At 33.4% G+C, this 13,647-nt stretch overlaps 2 protein-coding genes and 1 long non-coding RNA gene across 5 annotated transcripts in view; 2 read left to right on the top strand and 1 right to left on the bottom strand.

The window, feature by feature from the left end:
* Positions 1–13,647, bottom strand: part of LOC143256312 (uncharacterized) — a 604,741-nt gene that overhangs the window by 242,247 nt on the left and 348,847 nt on the right. The window lies entirely within an intron of this gene.
* The window catches only part of LOC143256311 (uncharacterized), a 223,780-nt gene that overhangs the window by 35,846 nt on the left and 174,287 nt on the right, over positions 1–13,647 (top strand). The window lies entirely within an intron of this gene.
* LOC143254905 (uncharacterized) overlaps positions 5,729–13,647 on the top strand; it is an 85,386-nt gene continuing 77,467 nt past the window's right edge. Inside the window, exon 1 of the mRNA XM_076509816.1 lies at positions 5,729–5,834. Coding sequence (XP_076365931.1) covers positions 5,729–5,834 — 106 coding nt within the window. The remainder of the gene's footprint in view (positions 5,835–13,647) is intronic.

Raw genomic sequence — 13,647 nt, 5'->3', positions numbered from 1 at the left:
GGAACTGAATATACTGAAGGGGATGTGGTGATACTTTCAAGAGAAATTCAAAAACAGAAGGGAACTTGGTGACACTCTAAAGAGGAACTGAATATACAGAAGGGGACTTGATGCCACTCTATAGAGAAACTGAATATATAGAAGGGGATTTGGTAATACTCTAAAGAGGAACTGAATATACAGAAGAGGATGTGATGACACTTTAATGAGAAACTGAATATACAGAAGAGTGTGTGATGACACTTTAAAGAGAAATTGAATATACAGAAGGGGACTTGGTGACACTCTCATAAGGAACTGAATATACAGAAGGAAACTTGGTGATACTCTAAAGAGGAACTGAATATACAGAAGAGGATGTCATGATACTTTAAAGAGGAACTGAATAATCACATGGGGAACAATCGTAATTTTTATTATATGCACAAAAGTCCTATTAAATAATATGTATCTAATTGTTGTGATAGAAATGAAATAAAAAAACTCTATAACCCGAGTTTGCCCCTGATGAAGGGTTCATCTTTGTAAAGCGCTCTGGTTATAGGGTTTTTATTACATCTTTATCAAGAGTTCCTGAACCTACGTTATTTTTCTAACATCATGTATATACAGTTGCGAGTGTTCAAGGTTTGCAAACTTCTATTAGAAAACGAAACAGTAACTGCAGTTTCCCACGTTTGTGTCAAAGTGGCCTCCACATTTCGAGATTTTCAACTTCAGTCGTCTTTCCATAAGGTGTTGACAAGAATGTATCTAGAAAGACTGACGTTAAACTAAAACCACAGTTGTCGGATATACACAAACACTTGAGTATAGCATGGCCTTTCTTTGTTGCATGTTTCGGTAATTTTGATTTCAAGTTACAGGATATATTTTAGTATTTATGTTTATATCTATTACTCACACCTCTTTCCAAGTTGGTATAAGGGTTTAAGTAACGTATTGAATAAATCGTTCTTCAATAAATGAAATGTGTTCTCTTCTTGTTTAAATTAAGCACGTTCTATTTCCGTACGTTGATTGAAATGTACGGAAAAGAAGTTTTACTTCCTCGGAAATGAAAAACAGCAGTCGGAAGTTGTATCACTTACTTGTGTGACACTCAATGTCAGGTTTCGTCCCTTAAAGTATTTTAATAAAATGAGGAAAATTCACCAATGGAAATCAAGGAAAATACAGTTGAAAGACGTTATGTAAAGAGTCTTGAGGAAAATTGAGTACAGTTTGATTTTTTAACATGTAAATTGTGTAAAAATCAAAAGAAAAAAAACGCGTAACGTATAAACAAACATAATTGCTGTATTTACTCAGGCTTGGGTGTCTAAAATGTCCGTATCTCCTACCACCTGTGTATTTTCGTTTTTTAACATCAACATTGGTTAAGGCAGTCGATCCTGTTTTCATCCCACCACGAAATATGACAACAAAAAGCACGTGATATTCGGTAGAGCACGTTAAATGACGACACGTAATGTGTGTTCAAATGTTCAGAAGCGTTTCAACAGGGCATCAGATAACTTCACTTTCGCAGCGTGAAACGACTTTAGATAAAACGTATTTATTCCAACTAGGAGATCGCTGCTGTATTTGCTCCGTTTCAATCACCACGTTGTTTTGACGCACACGTGATAAAATTCCAAACGTTATCAGCTTTTTCCCACATCTCCACCAGGGGGTCTTGCCCCACATCTCCACCAGGGGTCTTGCCACGGAGGGCAAAAGGCTATGAGATGAGACCCGAACTCGTACTGACTTTTCTAACAAGTTAGAATTAAATAAACGTAACACTTTTCTCGACATCCTTGAATCCATCTTGTGTTTTTCACGCCTTCTAATGATATCTTAACGTGTATTTAACGCCAAAGACCTCGGTGACCTTTAGTGACAGGACCTCTTCAATCCTGCGTGACCTGATGACAAAATATCACTTCCATCGTCCGAAACTAAAGCGATCGCTAAAAGAAAATCACTTTACACTAGCATAATTACACTCGCTCTCATGGAGTTATTCCAGAAAGCTAAAGTAAATTCATGGAGCAGTTTCGCGTATTCGGAACATCGTTATAAACAAATTATACCTTTGTGTTTTCTTTGTCTTTAAAAGCGATAACAGTACGTTTTAACGTCACAGCAAGGTTTTTGGATGAAAAGGATTAACAATATTAACAGCCACGTACCACTCACTTCACTTACTAGAAATTAGTTTGAATAAACAAATAGAGATAGACAAACTAGAAATGGTACAAACTAGAAATAGTACAAAGTCACTACTGCATATAAAAGTGATACCTTACAATGTTACTACTAGGGTATAACAGAAATGGTTACAATGTTACTACTAGATACCTCTTGTTTGAGAAGTTTAAATACCATTCTTGCTAAGTGTATTGTTTATTAAATTTTGTGCAGAGCGAAAGTCAACACCATCCACTGAGAGAAAGTCAACACCATCCACTGAGGGAAAGTCAACACCATACACTGAGAGAAAGTCAACATCATCCACTGAGGGAAAGTCAAACCATCCACTGAGGGAAAGTCAAACCATCCCTTGAGGGAAAGTCAACACCATCCACTGAGAGAAAGTCAACACCATCCACTGAGGGAAAGTCAACACCATCCACTGAGAGAAAGTCAACACCATCCAATGAGGGAAAGTCAACACCATCCACTGAGGGAAAGTCAACACCATCCACTGAGAGAAAGTCAACACCATCCACTGAGAGAAATTCATCACCATCCACTGAGAGAAAGTCAACACCATCCACTGAAGGAAAGTCAACACCATTCACTGAGGGAAAGTCGCAGCCAGCATTATCAATCTTTCGGCTCCTCTTTACCAATAAACAGTAGAAGTAATCATGACGTTATAACACTTCTCTTTACCAATAAACAGTATAATTAATCATGACGTTATAACACTTCTCTTTACCAATAAACAGTATAATTAATCATGACGTTATAACACTTCTCTTTACCAATAAACAGTAGAAGTAATCATGACGTTATAACACTTCTCTTTACCAATAAACGGTAGAATTAATCATGACGTTATAACACTTCTCTTTACCAATAAACGGTAGAATTAATCATGACGTTATAACACTTCTCTTTACCAATAAACAGTAGAATTAATCATGACGTTATAACACTTCTCTTTACCAATAAACAGTAGAAGTAATCATGACGTTATAACACTTCTCTTTACCAATAAACAGTAGAATTAATCATGACGTTATAACACTTCTCTTTACCAATAAACAGTAGAAGTAATCATGACGTTATAACACTTCCCACGAATGAAAGGATTAAGACAAATGATGAAAGGATTCGATCTCCCGGCCAGTAGTTTGTGATCGATTTTACTCAATAAATTATATATATATATATATATCAATAAAAAATTAATACATTTTAATAAAGTTAAGTGATCAAAATCACAAGGAAGAACAGCGTTAGAAATAGCAAATCTACATCTCTGACTGGTTATGTTATAACCAAAAACAATCCGAAACAAAAATAAATTTTAGAAAAACGCTACACAGTTTGAAAAGATCCCAAGGTACAAACTATAATAAGGGATTATAAAATGCACCCTAAGTTTTAGAGGCGACTAAGCAAGTAGCACTCACATTGCGGTGGGGATATACCGTCTATCAACTTTAACCTCCATTCGCCAGTCTCGCCTAAGAATTGAAAGAATAGCAATAGATATAAAAATAGAAATTAGGAGAGTGAGATGTGGGTCTTGAAACCCAGATTGTTCCACATCTACATCAACCTTCACTGCCCGCAGAGTAGGAAGGTGACTCCTCTCCAAAGTAAAGTATTTAATATTTTGAATCTGAGCAGTACTTTAGCCAGTCTTTTGAGGAATTTGTTGTAATATGTTACAAGAAAAAATTAAATAAAACCAAACACTTCAAGTTGAATTATATCGTGCTTGTCATATTAACATGAAGTGTGTATGGTTATAAAACTGTAGTTTTAGGAACGTTTAAAAGAGAACACTTGACATTATTATTCATTCAGATACGTATTCAGTATAGGTTTTACTGGTCAGTGACAAAACGAAAAGTAGAGGGTTTGTCAGCAGTTTAAGATAAGTAAATGGAGTTATCATACGCACGTGCGGTACTTGACGAAGTTGTTCATTTCAACAAATGTATTCAATTTATAAAGACTTGTAACTGACAACATTAAACTCATGAAACAGAAAAAATAAACTGCGTAATAATATTACGTTTTGATTCGGTTTTATGTAAGAAGTCGACTGTCTAAGATGGTAAGTAAAGCAATACCTGCTAGTTGTATCATGTCGTACGTGAAATTGACTTCTTGTATATTTATAGGTATAACAATGTGGGAAGACATGGATTTATAGATATAATAGTAGGAGTTATATATTTACAGATGTAACAGTACGAAGTTATGTATTGACAGATGTAACAGTGTGGAGTTATGTATTTATAGATAAACGTAACAGTATGGACTAATGTATTTACAGACGTAACAGTATGGACTAATGTATTTACAGACGTAACAGTATGGACTGATGTATTTACAGATGTAACAGTGTGGAGTTATGTATTTACAGGTGTAACAGTATGGATATTATAACAAGTAAACATGTTTCTGAATCTGTTTCATTGTTAATCCTTGGTTGTTCGAAAATCCCATGAACTGACGATGGAAATGACATTCAATTGAACACTTACTTAATGAACGTATTAGTTGATACAATAATTTTTTTACGTTCTGGTTGTTTCAGGTAACAGATTCTAGTTAGATAACGTGCACGTGGTACATGAAGACATTTTGTTTTATGTATTTACTTCTGTTGTCAGTTTCTTTTAAGCGGGAAGTTCTGGTAACAAAGAAAAGTCGAAATCTAGCTACCAATTCTGTCTTCTTATCTAACAGACCGTTACACTCTGTCTTCACGTAATGAATTTAATTTTAAAGAACAAAAACGGTTCTGTTACTTTCTCGTACCAAACCCTACTCTCACTCAGAAACGTATTAGGAAATTCAATTTTAACGATCAAATAAAACAGCAATCAGTACATAAATTTGACGTTGGTGGCGCCAGTCTCGAACAATTTCGGGACCCACCGGGTTTTGTCTGCACTGATAGAGGCTGACAGAGTCATCCCCCTACCTCCTTCAAGTACAGGGGTCAGCTGTTAATTACTGGCCAATAAGTCGGTCGTGGGCCAGGTCATTATGAACGTATCTGGAGTTTCGTTGAAGCCAAAGTCACACCAGATCTCTTGAGGTCGTCTAAGTTCGAGTTAATTTGATGACAGTTGTAATCTTGGCTCAGTGCCGGAGATGACAGCCAGTCCGCCAGACGTCTCATCGGAAACTTTGTTTTCCCTGCTGTGTATGTGTATACATCACCGGATAAGTGTAACAGGGAGGCTGCGGAAAGACATTAATTTGATGCCTCAGCTATATCAGTCTAATTAATTAATACGTGAGCACAACATGAAACACTGGATCGAAATTATTGACTTACAAGTCAACACTTGAACTAAGTACACGAAAATATCTGTATTTGTGTAAGAAGATATTTTTCAAGTGCATATTAATAAAATATGATCTAAAAACTTATAATTATTTGTGGACATAAAGATTAACAAAGATAGAAAAATGGATAAACAAACGGTTATACAGCTAGCAGGAGTGACCTGCTAGACCTGTCTGACAAATAGACTGAGACAGCGACATGCCAGACAGATACAAAGATAGAAAGAGTGAACCAGCAGATAGACAGATAGATGGGAAGAAGAAACTATCAGACAAAGAGACATATAGCAAGAGCGACTGGCCAGGTAAATAAATAGACAGAAGGAGAGGTCTGCCCAAAATATAGAGAGATATAAATAGTGACCAGGCAAACAAATAGACAGACAGACAGGCATTTAGAGGTGAAGATAAAGAGACAGATAAATGGATAGAGAGTATGCAATTAAAAACTAATTATTACATTTTAAAAACACAAGAGGGACGTAGATAAGCAGAAACTTTCCTGGGATCAGCGATGATATAAAAATTAAATCCCTTTAAGACCAAAAAATAATATTATAATTACCACGTGGATTGCTAACCTGGCGACTCTATCGTTGTTGGACAACCATCACAAACACTTTCGTTTTTTTAAACGTTTTCCCAGTAGTTTCAATTGTTTCGAATGTTATTATTGAAGTGGCGAGACCATGTTTATACTAATAACAAAACTATCTCATCATTTCTGTCAAATCCGTTAAAACTTTGAAATATTAATAAACATTAATAAACCTACCTCATATTAATAAATATTAATAAACATACCTCATATTAATAAACATTAACAAACATACCTCATATTAATAAACATTAACAAACATACCTCATATTAATAAACATATCTCATATTAACAAATATTAACAATCATACCTCATATTAATAAATATTAATAAACATACCTCCTATTAATAAATATTAATAAACATACCTCATATTAATAAACATTAATAAACATACCTCATATTAATAAATATTAATAAACATACCTCATATTAATAAACATTAACAAACATACCTCATATTAATAAACATTAATAAACATATCTCATATTAACAAATATTAATAAACATACCTCATATTAATAAACATTAATAAACATATCTCATACTAATAAACATTAATAAACATACCCCATATTAATAAATATTAATAAACATACCTCATATTAATAAACATTAATAAACATACCTCATATTAATAAACATTAATAAACATATCTCATATTAATAAACATTAATAAACATACCTCATATTAATAAATATTAATAAACATTAACAAACATACCTCATATTAATAAACATTAATAAACATATCTCATATTAACAAATATTAATAATCATACCTCATATTAATAAATATTAATAAACATACCTCATATTAATAAATATTAATAAACATACCTCATATTAATAAACATTAATAAACATACCTCATATTAATAAATATTAATAAACATACCTCATATTAATAAACATTAATAAACATATCTCATATTAACAAATATTAATAAACATACCTCATATTAATAAACATTAATAAACATATCTCATACTAATAAACATACCCCATATTAATAAATATTAATAAACATACCTCATATTAATAAACATTAATAAACATACCTCATATTAATAAACATGCCTCATATTAAAAAATATTAATAAACATACCTCATATTAACCTTAAAAATTAATATTTCGCTGTCTAGAAAAAAAGAAGAATAAGATAGTTTAAAACTAAAATATTAACTCCAATAATACAAACAAACATAGTTTAAAACTAAAATATTAACTCCAATAATACAAACAAACATAGTTTAAAACGAAAATATTAACTCCAATAATACAAACAAACAGTTTAAAACTAAAATATTAACTCCAATAATACAAACAAACATAGTTTAAAACTAAAAATATTAACTCCAATAAGACAAACAAACATAGTTTAAAACTAAAATATTAACTCCAATAATACAAACAAACATAGTTTAAAACTAAAATATTAACTCCAATAATACAAACAAACAGTTTAAAACTAAAATATTAACTCCAATAATACAAACAAACATAGTTTAAAACTAAAATATTAACTCCAATAAGACAAACAAACATAGTTTAAAACTAAAATATTAACTCCAATAAGACAAACAAACATAGTTTAAAACTAAAATAGTAACTCCAATAAGACAAACAAACATAGTTTAAAACTAAAATATTAACTCCAATAATACAAACAAACAGTTTAAAACTAAAATATTAACTCCAATAATACAAACATAGTTTAAAACTAAAATATTAACTCCAATAATACAAACAAACAGTTTAAAACTAAAATATTAGTTCCAATAATACAAACAAACATAGTTTAAAACTAAAATATTAACTCCAATAAGACAAACAAACATAGTTTAAAACTACAATATTAACTTCAATAATACAAACATAGTTTATAACTAAAATATTAACTCCAATAAGACAAACATAGTTTAAAACTAAAATATTAACTCGAATAAGACAAACGAACATAGTTTAAAACTAAAATATTAACTCCAATAAGAGAAACGAACATAGTTTAAAACTAAAATATTAACTCTAATAAGACAAACAAACATAGTTTGAAACTAAAATATTAACTCAAATAAGAAAAACAAACATGGATAACGACAGACAAATAAACTCTAATTTTGAGTAATATCGTATTTCAACAGTCCACTGAGCAGACAAACTTATAATCTACTGATAGAACTAAAACTGTTTTTATTCAAATCAGATTGAATCAAACTACCGCAATTTCTTGTCTAAAAACTTCACAAACTATGTTTCTATAGTCATCAGTTGATAATAATTTAAAAATAACTGATATGATGCTAATCGCGATGACACGTATAAAAAATATATTCCTTCAGTCATCGGCTGAGCGTTTTAAAGATAGAACGAACTGATATGTTCGTCCGTTATCTTGAAGAAATCTGTAAAAAAAATAAAAAAATAAACACGCTCTTAGAAACTGAAATAACTCATTATTAGAAATACGACCGATCTTTTACCTCACGATTTTACCCTCCATCTGGCTATGACATGAGTGAGATCTGTCTATTAAGAATACAAGTAAGGGAAGTGACTTCTCGGGAGTACAAGCCGGAAAAGTGACTTTTCGGGGGTACAAGTTGGAGAAATGACTTGACGGGTGTACATGTGGAAGAAGTGACGTCTCTGGAGTACAAGTGTAAAAAGTGACTTCCAAAGCTTACAAATGTGAGAAGTCACTTTTCTGGCCAGCTTCAAAAAAAATAACGTTTCGGGAGAACAAGTGTGAAAAGTGACTTCCAAAGCTAACAAGTGTGAGAAGTCACTTTTCTGGCCAGCTTCCAAAAGAAATAACGTTTCGGGAGTACAAGTGTAAAAAGTGACTTCTAAAGATTACAAATCACTTTTCTGGCCAGCTTCCAAATATCTTTGTAGACTGATGACGAACTGATGATGGGTGTTATATCAGAACGATTGTAATATTTCACTCTCTCTCTCTTTTTTTGGGGGTGGGCCACTACACTTTGGTGTTGACGATAAGTCAGAACTTACCTGTTGGACAGTTGACTGCTCCATGATCCATTGCCAAACATATCAATATAAATTTCCTTTTCCTTGAGTTTCTCATTTAAGTATAAACCAATTTTTCAGCGACTTATCCACAAATCTAATCTAACTTTGTTTATTCCTTGTTTTCAAAACTTGTGGATTTATATTTATGTTTTAAAGTAACATCAAAATTAGGTCACACTGAACTTACAGTTTGAAAAGATTAGAAAAAAAGCAACATTTTTTGGTTTGTTTATTTTGCAAAACGCTACACAATGGGCTATCTGTGCTCTGGTATCTAGCGTTGTAAGTCAGCAAACATGCCGCTGAGCCACTGGGGAAAAACGCAAGGAACTTCTGCTGAAACTCCAAGAACGTTTCCCTTTCAAAAATACCGAAACCAAATGGAAAAAGAAAAGAAAAGAAGGAAAATAAAGAAAAGAAACTCCCATTTATGAACACACGTAATTCAAATAGTTTAAACAAACATTGAAATATCGATAGGAAGTCAAAACCTGAGGGACCTGATAACTGTGGTAAACATGATGCACAGTGTGCAGCAGAAAACTACAATTGAAACAGACAAAGATTGTGAAGGGAAATGAAATGTTGCGACGAATACGGGGGGCGATGCGTTACATCAAAGTACCTTCACACTGATATGAAACTATCATTTAAATAAGGAAACACATTAAGGTTTAATGCCAATACGCAATGCAAATCTGAATATAATATACATTATATAACATCTTCTAACTGTCACAAAACTTATATTTGTAAAACCGGAACAAATAGAGTGTAAGAGTTTGAATTTAACTTCCACGAATTCGAGATGTAAAATACAAGTTAGACTGAAGATGTTTGATTTTTATATTATTAATGTTATGTTTTTTCAAACATGAACAATGCTTTATAACACTGTTCCAACCAACGTTTAGTTGTTAAAAACACGAATGTCACGTTATATTTTATATTCCTTTTAATTAATTATATTTACATTCATGTTGTCTTTTGAATTTGTAACTACGCTTTGAAGTCATATTCCCAACTGTTATTAATGTCTGTGTACTTTGGACGTAAGTTCTTATATTAAATGAATAATTAAAGCTATTAATAATGTCTGAATTTATCATGAATACACTTTCTCCTGTTATTATAACAATAGTTTATATCCATAATATTTAACAATATAATGAAAATATATAACTCTTACTTACTTTATTATTATATATAACTCTTACTTATTTTATTATTATATTTTCTCTTACTTACTTTATTATTAGTAATATTCTTCCCATTGTTCAATTCCAACTACTCTTACTCAACTAATGTTATTTTGCCCGTTTTAAAATGGCTTCCAAACAAATGTAAGACGTTTTCCAAAACTTGATCTTTCATGTTTGATATTTATGTCAATAGAAGACATATAGAGCGAATAAAGCCAAGCATATGTCTCCATGTATTTTATTCAATGCATTTTGAACAAAGTATAAGGCACGGCATGGCCAGATGGTAAGGGTAATTGATCTGCGAGTCACGGGTTCGAATCCCCATCACACCAAACGCCTTCTCAATCCTTTGGTAAAAAAGGAGCCCAAGAGTTGTTTGTGGTGCTAAGCTGCTAATATTTTACTTTAAAAAAAGGGAAGGCTAGCGCAGATAGCCCCTGTTTAGCTTTGCACGAAATTCAAAACAAATTTAAATTTACAAAAAAAAAAAAAACATATTTTAAAAACTGAATAATATGTAACATAGTTCATCAGATATCTTAACATACCTTCAATTATTCATTCTAAAATTATGCGCTCTAGACACAACTAAAGACGTATTTTCTTCCTTACGTGCGAGATGAGCAGTGTTCAATGCTTATGTATGTCTTTCGTACGATACGAGTGAAGACAATTAAACCGTGATAATTTGCTATTTTCATGCTTCTAGAAGCACTATTTTAAGTCTCATAGGTTCGTGCTATTCACCGCTATTTCTCAGATTTACTGAACCATGAGTGTACTTGTAGACCTCAAGCTATAGCTATCACGTTTCATGTAATACGAGGTCTGTTCAAAAAATACGCGGACTGTTTGAATTGCGCGGCTCCAGTTTGTTCCAGGGGAATCCGCTTGGTGTCGCTAGGTTCGCACAGATCAGCTGATTACGACGCTATTTCCCGATTGCAGATATCTTCATTTGTGTATTAGCTACGCGGTTTTAAGTGAAGTGCGAATTTTTCGTTTGGCGGATTTCAGAATGAATGACCTGAAAGAGCAACGACTTGCTGTGAAATATTGTGTTAAACTTGGAAAATCTGCGACTGAAACTTTTGCTATGCTTAACACGGCTTACGGTGATGTTGCTATGAAGCGTACGGCATGTTTCAAGTAGCATGAACGTTTTAAGGATGGTCGACAGTCCATTGAAGATGATGAGCGTCCTGGACGTCCTTCCACGTCAACTGACGACCCACACGTCGACAAAATCATCACCCTGGTGCGGGCAAATCGACGTCTGACTGTCAGGGAACTTGCTGAAGAGTGTGAGATATCAGTTGGATCTTGTTACGAGATTTTGACCGACAAATTGAAGATGCACCGCGTTGCTGCGAAATTCAGCCCTCAGAACTCGTGAGTTTTGGCCAAACACTCGATCACTGTTCTTCCCCCCACCCCCTACTCACCTGACCTTGCTCCTTGCGATTTTTTCTTGTTCCCCAAACTCAAAAGACCCTTGAAAGGAAGAAGCATTTGAGACGATTCCTGAGATTAAGGCAAATGCGACGAAGGAGCTGGAGGACATTACAAAAGAAGCGTACCAGGACTGTTTCAACGAGTGGAAACACTGTTGGGATAAGTGTGTGCGTTGGGGAGGAGAGTACTTTGAAGGGGTCCCAAACCTGTAACTTCTACATAAAGTACATTTTGTTTTATGAAGTCAGTCCGCGTATTTTTTGAACAGCCCCTGTATGGCCAGTTTTGTTACCATAAGGAAGTATTTAGAGCACTGTCTAACTAATGTCGAAATAATAATAAAGTGGCTAGTAATTTGTTAGTAAGAGGTTTAATTTACAAAAGCACCAGTAGTTAAAGAAGAGGAAACCCTGTAGCATCATACCAAGTAAATCAAGGACTAGTCTTTGAAGATCGGAAGTAAACCAAGGAAGTTGTTAAAAAGATAGACTCAATATTATATTAGGATCATTTCAATGAACCGTAGTGAAACGAACTCCTCGTCACTCCTGGATAAAATGGCTGGAATCATACCAGTGTACCTGCATGTGATGCACTGTTCCTAATAACTGGTCACACTTTAAATTAGCTTATCAAAGGTTCAGATAGCTGTCCAGGATGGCATTGACCTAACAGGAAAATATTGCCTAACTGTAGAATAATCTATTAAATGTTATCTGGCATCCCTTCATAAGGAAAGGTCAAGTTCTCTCGACTTGTCAATATGATGGATAAAGCTGATAAAATATTTAAACGTTTTCAATTACGTGGTAAGTAGTTACTAAGTAACCAGTTGTCCTAGCAAATAAAATAGAGGTCAGAAGAGCATCTAGCATCCTTGAATGTCTCGAGACAAACAACCAAAGTTTAATCAAAAGAGAGAAATGTAAAACTTTAAAGACTGTGTATGAACTGGAAGAGTGAATATCTGCTGTATCCACTTCACCTATAACAACACATGTGCCAAGGTTGAACTGTGACTATACCGGAGAAGGGGCACTGGAAGAGTGAATATCTGCTAGTATCCACTTGACACTTAACAACACATGTGCCAAGGTTGAACTGTGACTATACCGGAGAAGGGGCAGTTGAGATATAAACGAGTCATTGGGTATCAGTTGGGAATATGGTGCTAGGAAAGTGGTCACCTACTGATAAAGGAAATAGGTAGCCAATCCAATATTTAATTGACTAGACGAGGAGGATTTAGGCTTTGGTTGAAGTAGTACAAACACAAGAAATTATTGGTCACAAACACAAACATTCTAGAAACTCTCTCTTCAAGTTTGGACGGAATCCAAATCAATCATTGGTGTGGCTCAATGACGAGGCAAGGGAGCAAATTTAGAAAGTTTTGCAGTATGAACAACAGTACTTTTGATAATTAAAACCATAATTAGTTGTTTCTGAACATCCAGAACTATTCGTGGAAAGGCAAATATGTAAAAGATGGTGATTTAAAACAGAATTGCTACCAGAACAGTTGTTGTTCCAAATGACATCCTCTCAAAAAACATCACTAAATTTGTCATTACATTAGTTTTAGAAATGAACAACCCTCGTAATTAATTTTGGGGTAAATTAAACCATTTTGTTTTTCTGTTATTGATACTTAACAACTTCCTCTACAAAAGTTAACAAAACAAACTTGGGATCGATATTAAACTTGTTTTATTTCCACGACGGTCCCCAAACGTTTCTGTTAGAAAATGTGTTAAAACCACCCAGTGGTGTGTAAAAGTGTGTTGCATCCTCAACGATATGTGTGCCCATACCAA

The sequence above is a fragment of the Tachypleus tridentatus genome, chromosome 7 (genome assembly GCF_004210375.1).
Source record: "Tachypleus tridentatus isolate NWPU-2018 chromosome 7, ASM421037v1, whole genome shotgun sequence".
Classification (NCBI taxonomy): Eukaryota; Metazoa; Arthropoda; class Merostomata; order Xiphosura; family Limulidae; genus Tachypleus; species Tachypleus tridentatus.
The sequence above is the reverse complement of the archived record's forward strand: the minus strand, read 5'-3'. Positions and strand labels throughout refer to the sequence as shown.